Source organism: Marmota monax, unplaced genomic scaffold (genome assembly GCF_021218885.2).
Source record: "Marmota monax isolate L192 unplaced genomic scaffold, Marmota_monax_Labrador192_F-V1.1 WCK01_AAM20220418_F8-fsc00133, whole genome shotgun sequence".
NCBI lineage: Eukaryota > Metazoa > Chordata > Mammalia > Rodentia > Sciuridae > Marmota > Marmota monax.
The window spans coordinates 5,182,033-5,196,138 of record NW_026694821.1 but is presented as its reverse complement, the minus strand read 5'-3'; the positions used below and the strand labels follow the sequence as shown (position 1 = coordinate 5,196,138).

The 14,106-nt window shown below is 40.8% G+C and overlaps 2 protein-coding genes across 4 annotated transcripts in view; one reads left to right on the top strand and one right to left on the bottom strand.

Moving 5' to 3' along the window:
* Nt5c3a (5'-nucleotidase, cytosolic IIIA) overlaps nt 1-9,949 on the top strand; it is a 56,785-nt gene extending 46,836 nt beyond the window's left edge. For all 3 annotated transcript variants that reach the window (XM_046426033.2, XM_046426034.2, XM_046426035.2), the window contains 3 exons: nt 854-1,016; nt 8,206-8,406; nt 9,244-9,949. In XM_046426033.2, the coding sequence (XP_046281989.1) occupies nt 854-1,016; nt 8,206-8,406; nt 9,244-9,345 (466 nt within the window). In that variant the 3' untranslated portion in view covers nt 9,346-9,949. The remainder of the gene's footprint in view (nt 1-853; nt 1,017-8,205; nt 8,407-9,243) is intronic.
* Nucleotides 9,950-13,353: 3,404 nt separating this feature from the next.
* Fkbp9 (FKBP prolyl isomerase 9) overlaps nt 13,354-14,106 on the bottom strand; it is a 47,189-nt gene continuing 46,436 nt past the window's right edge. Inside the window, exon 10 of the mRNA XM_046426032.2 lies at nt 13,354-13,928. Within this exon, the coding sequence (XP_046281988.1) occupies nt 13,752-13,928 (177 nt within the window). The 3' untranslated portion in view covers nt 13,354-13,751. The remainder of the gene's footprint in view (nt 13,929-14,106) is intronic.

Genomic DNA, 14,106 nt, shown 5'->3' with positions numbered 1-14,106 from the left:
TTACGATCTTGGAAAGGAGAGATGTCAGAAGTTAAGAGTACAGCTAAATTCTTCTGTTCTTCTGCTTTTCTGATGATAGGGAGAGTTAAGGAACATGTTTCCAGGCAGGTGGTCTTCCAGCTCCACCTAAATGGGTTTTTCAAGGGGTGGTTTTAATCCCTTGCTTTTTAATGGTATAAATTGTGAATGGTAGGCTTATATCTATATTCAATATGAGTCTATTTGAACTATTAGAACAGTCATTCTCAACTGGGGTGATTCTGTCCAAAGAATTTCTGGCAATGTCTGGAGGAGGCATTTTTTATTTTCATGACCAGACAGTGCCACCCAGCATCTAGTGCTATTTTTAGAACATACAGCTTCCATGGCTGAGGGTGTAGCTCAGTGGTAGAGCCCTTTGTAGAATGTATGCCCCCCAATCCCCCACTGTACACACTGCATGTCTCTGCCTATTTTGAACTAGTAGAATTGATTAAAAGAGCTGGGCTTGGCAGCACAAGCTGGTAAAACCAGCAATTTGAGAGGCTGAGGCAGGAGAATTATAAGGCCAGCTTCAGCAACTTGGTGAGGCCTTGAGGAATTTAGTGAGATCCTGTCTCAAAAAAATTTTTTTAAAAAGAGCTGGGGATGTGGCCCATTGGTAAAGTGCCTCTCCAAAAAAAAAAGGAAAGTAGTTGCTTGAAAAAGTACTCGTAGTGGTATAGATATTACCAACTGTCCTCTTGGGCAGTATTTTGAAATGAGAATATACATGAGTAATAGAATTTAGATGAAGTATTTTGTTTTTAAGCTTCTAAATGAAAAGGAGATGTATTTTGTTCTTTATTAATCATTTTGTACCTCCATCTTGCAGGGAAGGATATGAGGATTTCTTTGATAAGCTCCAACAATACAGCATACCTGTGTTCATATTTTCAGCTGGTATTGGTGATGTACTAGAGGAAGTTCTCCTTCAAGCTGGGGTTTATCATCCAAATATCAAAGTAGTGTCCAACTTCATGGATTTTGATGAAAATGTAAGAACAGTAAATCATTCTCAGATTTACTTTAAAAATCTGAAAGTATTTTAATCATGAAAATTTATTATAATTTGATATATATTCATTAAATTGGACCCAAGTTAATAGGCCCAGTATAGGACTCATGATCTTTTCCAGTGTTGTATTTTAGAAATAATATACCCTTCATAAATTTTTGCTCACAAGTTTTAAACTAATATTAAAATTTGCAAAACTTCTCTTATTTGAATACAGCAACTCTGAAGACTCTTTAGCATTCATAGGTGGAAAATAAGAAGGGAATTAAGATTGAATGAATTTTCTTTTTGTGTGTGTGTGTGTGTGTGTGTATCACTTTTTTTATTTTTTTTTTATTTTTTATTTTTTTTAATTTTTTATTGTTGGCTGTTCAAAACATTACATAGTTCTTGATATATCATATTTCACAATTTGATTCAAGTGGGTTATGAGCTCCCATTTTTACCCCATATACAGATTGCAGAATCACATCAGTTACACATCCATTGATTTACATATTGCCATACTAGTGTCTGTTGTATTCTGCTGCCTTTCCTATCCTCTACTATCCCTCCTCCCCTCCCCTCCCCTCCCCTCCCCTCCCGTCTTCTCTCTCTGCTCCCTCTACTGACATTCGTTTGTCCCCCTTATATTATTTTTCCCCTTCCCCTCACTTCCTCTTGTATGTACTTTTGTATAACTCTGAGGGTCTCCTTCCATTTCCATGCATTTTCCCTTCTCTCTCCCTTTCCCTCCCACCTCTCATCCCTGTTTAATGTTAATCTTCTTCTCATGCTCTTCGACCCTACTCTGTTCTTAGTTACTCTCCTTATATCAAAGAAGACATTTGGCATTTGTTTTTTAGGGATTGGCTAGCTTCACTTAGCATAATCTGCTCTAATGCCATCCATTTCCCTGTAAATTCTATGATTTTGTCATTTTTTAATGCAGAGTAATACTCCATTGTGTATAAATGCCACATTTTTTTTATCCATTCATCCATTGAAGGGCATCTAGGTTAGTTCCACAGTCTAGCTATTGTGAATTGTGCTGCTATGAACATCGATGTAGCAGTGTCCCTGTAGCATGCTCTTTTTAGGTCTTTAGGGAATAGACCGAGAAGGGGAATAGCTGGGTCAAATGGTGGCTCCATTCCCAGCTTTCCAAGAAATCTCCATACTGCTTTCCAAATTGGCTGTACCAATTTGCAGTCCCACCAGCAATGTACAAGTGTACCCTTTTCCCCACATCCCCGCCAGCACTTGTTGTTGTTTGACTTCATAATGGCTGCCAATCTAACTGGAGTGAGATGGTATCTTAGGGTGGTTTTGATTTGCATTTCTCTGACTGCTAGAGATGGTGAGCATTTTTTCATGTACTTGTTGATTGATTGTATGTCCTCCTCTGAGAAGTGTCTGTTCAGGTCCTTGGCCCATTTGTTGATTGGGTTGTTTGTTCTCTTATTGTCTAATTTTTTGAGTTCTTTGAATACTCTGGATATTAGGGCTCTATCTGAAGTGTGAGGAGTAAAGATTTGTTCCCAGGATGTAGGCTCTCTATTTACCTCTCTTATTGTATCTTTTGCTGAGAAAAAACTTTTTAGTTTGAGTAAGTCCCATTTGTTGATTCTAGTTATTAACTTTTGTGCTATGGGTGTCCTATTGAGGAATTTGGAGCCCGACCCCACAGTATGTAGATCGTAGCCAACTTTTTCTTCTATCAGACGGCGTGTCTCTGATTTGATATCAAGCTCCTTGATCCATTTTGAATTAACTTTTGTGCATGGCGAGAGAAAGGGATTCAGTTTCATTTTGTTGCATATGGATTTCCAGTTTTCCCAGCACCATTTGTTGAAGATGCTATCCTTCCTCCATTGCATGCTTTTAGCCCCTTTATCAAATATAAGGTAGTTGTAGTTTTGTGGATTGGTTTCTGTGTCCTCTATTCTGTACCATTGGTCCATCCGCCTGTTTTGGTACCAGTACCATGCTGTTTTTGTTACTATTGCTCTGTAGTATAGTTTGAAGTCTGGTATCGCTATACCGCCTGATTCACACTTCCTGCTTAGCATTGTTTTTGCTATTCTGGGTCTTTTGTTTTTCCATATGAATTTCATGATTGCTTTCTCTATTTCTACAAGAAATGCCGTTGGGATTTTGATTGGCATTGCATTAAACCTATAGAGAACTTTTGGTAATATCGCCATTTTGATGATGTTAGTTCTGCCTATCCATGAACAGGGTATATTTTTCCATCTTCTAAGATCTTCTTCTATTTCTCTCTTTAGGGTTCTGTAGTTTTCATTGTATAAGTCTTTCACCTCTTTTGTTAGGTTGATTCCCAAGTATTTTATTTTTTTTGAAGATATTGTGAATGGAGTGGTTGTCCTCACTTCCATTTCAGAGGATCTGTCGCTGATATACAGGAATGCCTTTGATTTATGCGTGTTGATTTTATATCCTGCCACTTTGCTGAATTCATTTATTAGCTCTAATAGTTTCTTTGTAGGGCCTTTTGGGTCTGCTAGGTATAGAATCATGTCATCTGCAAATAGTGATAATTTAAGTTCTTCTTTTCCTATTTTGATGCCTTTAATTTCTTTCGTCTGTCTAATTGCTCTGGCCAGTGTTTCGAGAACTATGTTGAACAGAAGTGGTGAGAGAGGGCATCCCTGTCTTGTTCCAGATTTTAGAGGGAATGCCTTCAATTTTTCTCCATTCAGAATGATGCTAGCCTGAGGCTTAGCATAGATTGCTTTTACAATATTGAGGTATGTTTCTGTTATCCCTAGTTTTTCTAGAGTTTTGAACATAAAGGGATGCTCTACTTTGTCGAATGCTTTTTCCGCATCTATCGAGATGATCATATGGTTCTTATTTTTAAGTCTATTGATGTGGTGAATAACATTTATTGATTTCCGTATATTGAACCAGCCTTGCATCCCAGGGATGAATCCTACTTGATCATGGTGCACAATTTTTTTGATATGTTTTTGTATCCGATTTGCCAGAATTTTATTGAGGATTTTTGCATCTAGGTTCATTAGAGATATTGGTCTGTAGTTTTCTTTCTTTGAAGTGTCTTTGTCTGGTTTAGGTATCAGGGTGATGTTGGCCTCATAGAATGAATTTGGAAGTTCTCCCTCTTTTTCTATTGCCTGAAGTAGCTTGAAAAGTATTGGTATTAGTTCCTCTTTAAAGGTTTTGTAAAACTCTGCTGTATACCCATCTGGTCCTGGGCTTTTCTTAGTTGGTAGTCTTTTGATGGTTTCTTCTATTTCCTCAATTGATATTGGTCTGTTTAGGTTGTCTATATCCTCCTGACTCAATCTGGGCAGATCATATGACTTAAGAAATTTATCTATGCCTTCACTATCTTCTAATTTATTGGAGTATAAGGATTCAAAATAATTTTTGATTATCTTCTGTATTTCTGAAGTGTCTGTTGTGATATTGCCTTTTTCATCCCGTATGCTAGTAATTTGAAAAAGGCGAAAGATTTATACGATCTGAAGAGAAACCAGAGTATGTGTGCTAGTAATTTGAGTTCTGTCTCTTCTTCTCTTCGCTAGCATGGCTAAGGGTCTGTTGATTTTGTTTATTTTTTCAAAGACCCAACTTTTAGTTTTGTCAATTTTTTCAATTGTTTCTTTTGTTTCGATTTCATTAATTTCAGCTCTGATTTTAATTATTCCTTGCCTTCTACTTCTTTTGCTGTTGTTTTGCTCTTCTTTTTCTAGGATTTTGAGATGAAGTATGAGATCATTTATTTGTTGTTTTTTTCTTTTTTTAAGGAATGAACTCCAAGCAATGAATTTTCCTCTTAGAACTGCTTTCAATGTGTCCCATAGATTCTGATATGTTGTGTCTGTGTTTTCATTTATCTCTAAGAATTTTTTAGTTTCCTCCTTGATGTCTTCTATAACCCATTGATCATTCAGTAACCTATTGTTCATTCTCCAAGTGATGTATGCTTTTTCCTTCCTTCTTTTATCGTTGATTTTCAGTTTCATTCCATTATGATCAGATAAGATGCATGGTATTATCTCTACTCCTTTATATTGTCTAAGAGTTGCCCTGTGACATAATATATGATCTATTTTTGAGAAGGAACCATGTGCTGTTGAGAAAAAAGTGTAACTGCTTGATGTTGGGTGGTATATTCTATATATGTCAATTAAGTCTAGGTTATTAATTGTGTTATTGAGTTCTATAGTTTCCTTATTCAACTTTTGTTTGGAAGATCTCTCCAGTGGCGAGAGAGGTGTGTTGAAGTCTCCCATGATTATTGTATGGTGGTCTATTAGACTCTTGAACTTGAGAAGAGTTTGTTTGGTGAACATAGCTGCACCATTGTTTGGGGCATATATATTTATGATTGTTATGTCTTGTTGGTGTATGGTTCCCTTAAGCAGTATGTACTGTCCCTCTTTATCCCTTTTGATTAACTTTGGCTTGAAATCTATTTTATTTGATATGAGTATGGACACTCCTGCTTGTTTCCGAAGTCCATATGAGTGATATGATTTTTCCCAACCTTTCACCTTCAGCCTATGTATGTCTTTTCCTATCAAATGCGTCTCCTGTAGGCAGCATATTGTTGGGTCTTGTTTTGTGATCCATTCTACTAGCCTGTGTCTCTTAATTGGTGAGTTTAAGCCATTAACATTTAGGGTTATTATTGAGATATGGGTAGTTGTTCCAGCCATATTTGTTTATTTCTGTTACTAAACATGGTTTGTGTTCCTCTTTGATTATTCCCCCCCCCCTTTACTGTCCTACCTCCCACTGTTGGTTTTCATTGTTATTTTCCATTTCCTCTTCCTGTAATGTTTTGCCGAGGATGTTTTGAAGAGATGGTTTTCTAGCTGCAAATTCTTTTAACTTTTGTTTATCGTGGAAGGTTTTAATTTCATCTTCCATCCTGAAGCTTAATTTTGCTGGAAACACAATTCTTGGTTGGAACCCATTTTCTTTCAGTGTTTGAAATATGTTATTCCAGGATCTTCTAGCTTTCAGAGTCTGTGTTGAAAGATCAGCTGTTATCCTGATTGGCTTACCCCTAAATGTGATCTGTTTCCTTTCTCTTGTAGCTTTTAAAATTCTCTCCTTATTCTGTATGTTGGGCATCTTCATTATAATGTGTCTAGGTGTGGGTCTCTTATGATTTTGCACATTCGGCGTCCTGTAGGCTTCTAGGATTTGGGGTTCTGTCTCATTCTTCAAGTCTGGGAAGTTTTCTCGTATTATTTCATTGAATAGATTGCTCATTCCTTTGGTTTGAAACTCTGTCCCTTCCTGTATCCCAATGACTCTTAAATTTGGTCTCTTGATGTTATCCCAGATTTCTTGGATGTTCTGCTCATGGTTTCTTAACAGTCTTGCTGAGCTGTCTATGTTCTTTTCAAGTTGAAATACTTTATCTTCATTGTCTGATGTTCTGTCTTCTAAGTGTTCTACTCTGCTGGTAGTATTCTCAATTGAGTTTTTAAGTTGGCTTATTGCTTCCTGCATTTCTAGGATTTCTGTTTGTTTGTTTTTTATAACCTCTATTTCCCTGTATAGTTGATCTTTTGCTTCTTGGATTTGTTTATGTAATTCATTGTTGAAGTGATCTTTCATTGTCTGATTTTGCTGTCTGATGTCTTCCTTGAGACTCCAGATCATCTGAAGCATGTATATCCTGAATTCTTTATCTGACATTCCATCTGCTGCAGCTATTACCTCTTCTAACGTTGAGTTGATCTGCAATGCTTGTGGTCCTTTCTTTCCTTGTCTCTTCATACTGTTCGCGTTCCTTTCTACTTGGTGAAACTGTTGTGCTATTGAATTTTCCCCCTATATATTTATATTGGTCTTGTATAGTTGCAAAGTCTCCCTCGCAGGCGCGGGCGGCGGCTGTGTCCCTCTGCGGGCCGCTAGGCTTGTTCTGTCGGTGGTCACAGTTCTGTCTACTTTGCAGGCGCAGGCAGCGGCACTGCCCCTCTGCAGGCCTCTGGGGCTGTACTGCCAGTGGGTCGCAGGTCCGCCTACCTTGCAGGCGCGGGGGGGGGGGGCAGCTCTACCCTTCCTCAGGCCACTGGGCCTGTTCTGTCTCTCGGTTGCAGGTCTGGCCTGTTCTGATGGTGGTCACAGTTCCGTCTACCTTGCAGGCGCAGGGGGGAGGGGGCGGCTCTGCCTCTCAGCAGGCCGCTGCTCCTCTTCTGCCGGTGGGTCGCAGGCCCGCCTACCTTGCAGGAGTCATTGGAAGCTCTGCCACTCCTTGGGCCACTGGGCCTTTTCTGTCAGTGGTCACAGTTCCGCCTACCTGACAGGCGCGGGGGGTGGGGGGCGGCTCTGCCCCTCAGCAGGCCGCTGGGCCTGCTCTGTGCGTGGTCACAGTTCCCTCTACTTTGCCGGCGCAGGGGGAGGGGGCGGCTCAGCCTCTCAGCAGGGCGCTGCTCCTCTTCTGCCGGTGGGTCGCAGGCCCGCCTACCTTGCAGGAGTGATTGGAAGCTCTGCCACTCCGCGGGCCACTGGGCCTTTTCTGTCAGTGGTCACAGTTCCGCCTACCTGACAGGCGCGGGGGGTGGGGGGCGGCTCTGCCCCTCAGCAGGCCGCTGGGCCTGTTCTGTGGGTGGTCACAGTTCCCTCTACCTTGCCAGCGCAGGGGGAGGGGGCGGCTCTGCCTCTCAGCAGGCCGCTGCTCCTCTTCTGCCGGTGGGTCGCAGGCCCGCCTACCTTGCAGGAGTGATTGGAAGCTCTGTCCCACCGCGGGCCACTGGGCCTTTTCTGTCGGTGGTCACCTGGCAGGCGCGGGGGGTGGGGGGTGGCTCTGCCCCTCAGCAGGCCGCTGGGCCTGCTCTGTGCGTGGTCACAGTTCCCTCTACCTTGCCGGTGCAGGGGTAGGGGGCGGCTCTCTTGAATGAATTTTCCCAAGCAAGACAGTATGTTGTAAAATACTTAAAAATGAAAAGAAGTTGAATTCTCAACTCATTTAAAATGGTCACTAGAAGATAAGATACTTCTTAGGGCCCTTCCAACCTGTCATGATTGGCATGTACTCGAGTGCTGTGAGTCTTCTAGTGTCAGAGATAAACTTTAAAATATGATGAAATAATGTGACGTCATTAAAAACTACAAAATGTGAAAACCTAACAAATAGAATTTGTAAAACCAATTTTTTTCCAAAACATTTCTGTGTTTAATAGGGTATCCTCAAAGGATTTAAAGGAGAACTAATTCATGTATTTAACAAACATGATGGTGCCTTGAAGAATACAGACTATTTCAGTCAACTCAAAGACAACAGCAACATAATTCTGCTGGGAGACTCCGAAGGAGATTTAAAAATGGCAGATGGGGTAGCCAATGTTGAACACATTCTTAAGATTGGTTATCTAAATGATAAAGTAAGTATTCAGGTCTTTTACTTTTCTTTCAAGAAAAAGTTGGGATGAAACTTTATAGCGATTTGTTGCCAAAGGCTCTTGAGACTTTATGCCTTTTTCTTTGGGAATGATTAAAGAAGTTGATAAGCACAGAAACATGCAGTGTGTAAGGTGGGGAATTAGAGGCTGTACATTCTATGAAGGGCTCTACCCTCAGCCATGGAAGCTATATGTTCCAAAAATGGCATTAGATGCTGGGTGGTACTGCCTGGTCATGAAAATCAAAAATGTCTCCAAACATTGCCAGAAATTCTTTGAACAGAATCACCCCAGTTGAGAATGACTATTCTGGAGATAAATTTTTTGGGGGGAGAAGAACTACCATGTGGAAAAGCTCCTTTCTTAAAACATTTCAGTCTGTTTTCTTTTGGCGGGTGGGTACTGGGAATTGAACTCGGGGGCACTCAACCACTGAGTTATATCCCTAGCCTCGCTTTTGCTGAGGCTGGCTTTGAACTTGTGATCCTCCTACCTCAGTCTCCCAAGCTGCTGGTTTTACAGGAATGTGCTGTATTTTCATTTCTAAATTCTTATGAAATTGAATGGAATTCATTTCATTCTGTCTAAAAGGGGTAATATAACAATGAGATTAATATTGAAATTATTTGAAAGTCTGGGGATGTAGCTTAATGGCAAAATACTTGTCTAGCATATATAATGCCCTGGGTTCCATTCTCCAGCACCATCAAAAAGAAAAAAAAAAATGTGTGTGTGTGTGTGTGTGTAAACATATAGTATAAAAATTATTGGCTGCTTCTCCCAGAATGTTGATTTTATTTTTGTTCTTCTATTGATTAGGTAGATGAACTTTTAGAAAAATACATGGACTCTTATGATATTGTTTTGGTAAAAGAAGAATCACTGGAGGTCGCCAACTCTATTTTACAGAAGATTCTATAAACAAGCATTTTTCAAGAAAACGTCTCCCATGGGTGCAAATGATACAAGATTTACTCATCTGTCCATCTAGCTGAAAGACTCTTTATTTATAAATATATTCTTGCTCTTGAAGTTTTCTCTTTACATAACTGAAATATTTTCAGACATGTTGAGTCCATCTCCTGGAAGCTCCTTTCCCCCCACCTCTTTCAATACACTCCTCATCATATTTTTTAACCCCTAAAAAAAATGTTGAAGCCAAAATTAGGAAAAACTACCCCGTACTTTTCCAAAGTGAATTTTGTAGCTTAATGTTATCATGCAGTTTTTGAAGAATCTTTTTACACCAGGAATGTTTATAGATGTTTTTAAAAAGTTTTACGAAATGGTGAAATAATGTGCATGATTTTAAGTATTGCCATTTATATAATTTGGGTGGATTGTGCTAATGGTATCACCATCTCCTGAAATTGTTATATTTTGTGTGAGAAAACCAATATTTACCAAAAAAGAGTGGCATTTAATATTTGAAAAGACTGTTGGTGGCCATGTGTCACTAATCATCACAAAACATTCAAATGAAGCACTGATAATAAATATGAAATGAAAAGCCTTTTTAATTCTACTGACAAGACTATTTTTATTAATTTATTCAGCAAATATTTATTGAATACCTGTCTTGTTTTTTCCTTTCTTCTTATCTTTCATTTTGTAATATGTGAATCCTAATGCTTTTGTCATAGTGGCTGTTTAGATTGGATATTTTCAATGAGGCCTGCATAAATTATTTTCTCTTATTGAACTCATCAAGAAAAGGCAGTACTTTAAGGCTTTCAGTAACAGCTATAGTGTAGCTGGGTCTCAAAGTATAGCTAAAACTGAGTACTGCAAAGTTAGGACCCACCATTTCTCTATAGTCTGGCTTCCTGTTCTAAATCCTTAGACTTCCATAATTGCCTTTCACAGGTTTTAGACTTGACATTGTGATACATTTGACCCAGACTTTTTTTGGTGGGGGAGTGTACAATAGATTGAACTCAGCAGTGCTTTACCACTAAGCCACATCCTTAGTCCTTATTATTTTTATTTATTTTTAAATTTTTTTCTTAGTTATGGGCTGAGGATATAGCTCAGTTGGTAGAGTGCTTACCTTGTATACATAAGGCCCTGGGTTCAATCCCTAGCACCACCAAAAAAAAAAAAAAATTGAAAAGGGCTGGTGTCGTGGCTGAGGGGTAGAGCGCTCACCTAGCATGTGTGAGGCCCTGGGTTCGATCCTCAGCACCACATAAAAATAAATAAATGAATAAATGTTTAGCAAAAATTCATAGTTGTTGATGGGCCTTTATTTCATTTATTTATTTACTTATAAGCTATGCTGAGAATCAAACCCATTGCCTCACACATGCTATGCAAGCGCTCTACCACTGAGCCACAACCCCAGCCCACCTTTTTATTTTTTATTTTGAAAAGGGTCTCACAAGTTGCTTAAGCCTTGCTGAATTACTGAGGCTGGCCCGAACTTTTGATCCTCCTGCCTTGGCCTCCCAAGTTGCTGGGATTGCAGGCATATGCCACCATACCCAGTGAAAGGTTTATTTTGGTTCAGTTTTAGAGGCTGAATTAAGTGCCAGTTGGCTCTGCTGGACATCATGGTGGGAGCATGTTAACAGCAAAACCATTCATTTTATAGCTAGGAAGGAAAAGAAAAAAGAACCAAACCAAAAAAATACTATAATCATCTTCAAGGGCATGCCCCCAATGACCTGAAGACCTCTCATTAGTCCCCACATCTTAAAATTTCCTTCACCTCTCAATAGTACTAAGGGCTAGAGACCAAAACCTTCAACCTGGACCTTTGGGGGACACTTAAGATCCAAACTAAGATGGGCACAGTAGTTAATGCCTCTAAGGCCAGCCTGGGCAATTTAATAAGCCTTGACTCAAAAATAGCAAGGGCTGGGGATGTAGCTCAGTGTCAGTACCACCCCAAAACTGTGTGTGTGTATGTGTAGGGGGGGTGTCACATGGAGTTTCCATTCTATGTGACCCTTTAGCACTTGTAGCCTTTCTGGAAGAGCTATAACTCTAATCCATTCGCAAACATAGGCAGGTGTTGCCACAGCACCATGAAGGGGCCAGCTAGGCAGCTTGCCCTTCCAGGCAGTAGTGGCTGAGATGGCCACAGGCAATTCAATGCCCTCTTTAGCCTCAAGAATAATGGAAGTTAGCAGGCAGCACTCATCTGATCAAGCCCAGACTGCCCCCTCTGCCTCAAGTTGGAAGGCCCACACATCTTCCTCAGGAAAGTTACTTCTGATTCAATCAATCTGTCTCCAGAACAGATTGTGAGCACAATGTACAGAAAACCATGTAGAAAGCTGGGCACAGTGGCACATCCCCACTACTGAGGGAGGATAGCAAAGTAGAGGCCAGCATGAGCAATTTTGGAGACCCTCTCTCAAAATATAAAAAGAACTGGGGAGCCAGGCATGGTGGTACACTCCTGTAATCCCAGCGGCTTGAGAAGCTGAGGCTGGAGGATCAAGAGTTCAAAGGCAGCCTCAGCAAAAGCAAGGCGCTAAGCGACTCAGTGAGACCTGTCTCTAAATGAAATACAAAATAGGGCTGGGAATGTGGCTCAGTGGTCAAGTAGCCCAGTACCGAAGGGAATTAAAAAAAAAAGGACTGGGATGCAGCCCGGTGGTAGGGTACTTCTGGGTTCGATCCCCAGTACAAAAAAAAAAAAATTCTTGCTTCTTGCTAAACTGAATTGCTCTCTGGAATGCATTTGATCTACCCTTCATTATCCTTAGGGGTCTGCATTAAATTAAAACAAAACCTAACACTTATTCTCTACCTCCCCCACCCCCAGTACTGGGAACCAAACCCCACAGCCTCATGCATACTAGGCAAGCACTCTGCCACTGAGCTATGCCCCTGATACCCTCCCTCTTTCCTTTTTTAAAAATTTTACTTTTCAAGTTTGTCAAAATGTGCCCTCACACTTGTGATTCTCCTGCCTCAGCCTCCCATGTATCTGGGATTATAGGCTGCACCACTGACTGCTTTTGGCAAGAAGCAAGATTATTAACCTATCTAATGAATTTTAAGGAATACTGTTAAATGAAAAGCTGAGCAACTGTGACTAGGTGAAAGAGGGCTTAGGAACACTAGTGCCCAAAGCCACTGCAGCCAGGAAGGCCATGGCAACTTCCCAGAAATTACTTCTGCAAAGAGTAAACAGTAACATTTCCTTTTTAAAAACAGTATTTATTCCATTGAACGAGTGCATAGCATTTTCATGAACTATCTCAGGACTACATCAGTACAAAACAGTTTAAATTAGTAAAATAAAGCAGTTTCAAAAGGAAAATCATCGATTACTTCAGGGTAAGTGCCAATACCAACCTGGGAAGAGAGGATATTAGGCAGCAATGTGGTTAGGTTACTGCATGATGCAGGGAAGAGGCTGGCAGGTACATTGTCACTGCTTTCCTATGGCAGAAGCATAGGACTACCCTCTCCAGGACACAAATGAGCAGCAGAAAAATGTCACCTTGTTTATGCTCATCTGCCGGGATGACACTTGAACCTCAGCCGCAGTGAAATTGGGGTGACTGGCCAGTGAGGCCCGGCCACTAGCCCTATGTGCATCTATCTAAGCAACAGCGCTGGAGGTGGGGGAGTGCTTTACTGAATATCAAGAGCTGGCCACCAGGTAATTCTACACAGCAGATGGAGAACCAAATTCTCTGCATGCTCTGAGACAACCTTCATTTGGTCCTCTGCTTTTAATTTTTGTCCTGGAGGCTTTTTTTTTTTTTTTTTTTATCCTAAAAGTTACCTACTAGTTGGAGGACCAATGCAGGTAGAAGGTGATGAACTGAAAAAACAATTGGGGGATTTTTTGAAGGGAAAGGCAGACCTCTGAGAACAGCTCCGGGTTGCTGTCTGAGAATCCTGCTGGGGCATGATGTCCTTTGTCTCTCCTGCCCATGTACAAAACATTTTTAAGACACCAGCAAGTTAAAAAAAATTTTTTTAATCTCTTTAGGTAGGCACCTGGACACCACTTCTCCTATTCCCTCCAAGGTGTTTATAACTTCTACATATTATTTGCCTTTAATTACAAAATTTCCTAGAAGGCTCACAAATCACAGTTGGCAGTACAGCCCTTCCAATCCTTCAATACATATCATGCCAAGGCCTTCTATACCGATTTTGTCTTCCCTCACTGAAAGTCTACCCCAAATTCTCACATGTATATCAACCCACCCCGATGTATGTACCAGGTACTGTGTCACCCACCTACTACTTGCTAATGATAGACCTTCCTAGAGACCCTCACACCCTCACCGCAGGTTCTGCCACAACAGGTGGCTTGGTGTCACACACTCCCTGGCACCAGCTGGCTCATGTCAGGTTTAGAGTTCGTCGTGTTTGGTCTCCTGGTCTTTAAGTTTAAACTCCTCAGCCACGACCTTCCCATCTCCATTCCGGTCCTGATTGGTGAACATATTCTTCACGATCATTTCAGCATCAAAACCAGGAGCGAGCTTCCCTTTGCCAGTTGCCACCTGGGCATGAATGTACTCTGAGAACTGAAGAGAAAGGGATAGGACGACATGAGATGTGGGAGCCAAGAATGCAGAGTCTGAAATACAGCACCTGAGGGTGGTGGGGCTGGGACTGGGGTCTGAACTTGGAAACTGATGAGAGCTTCTGGGGGACTAAATGATCAGGTTTTGTTTTTCTCCTGGTGCAGGTGAAAACCCCTGG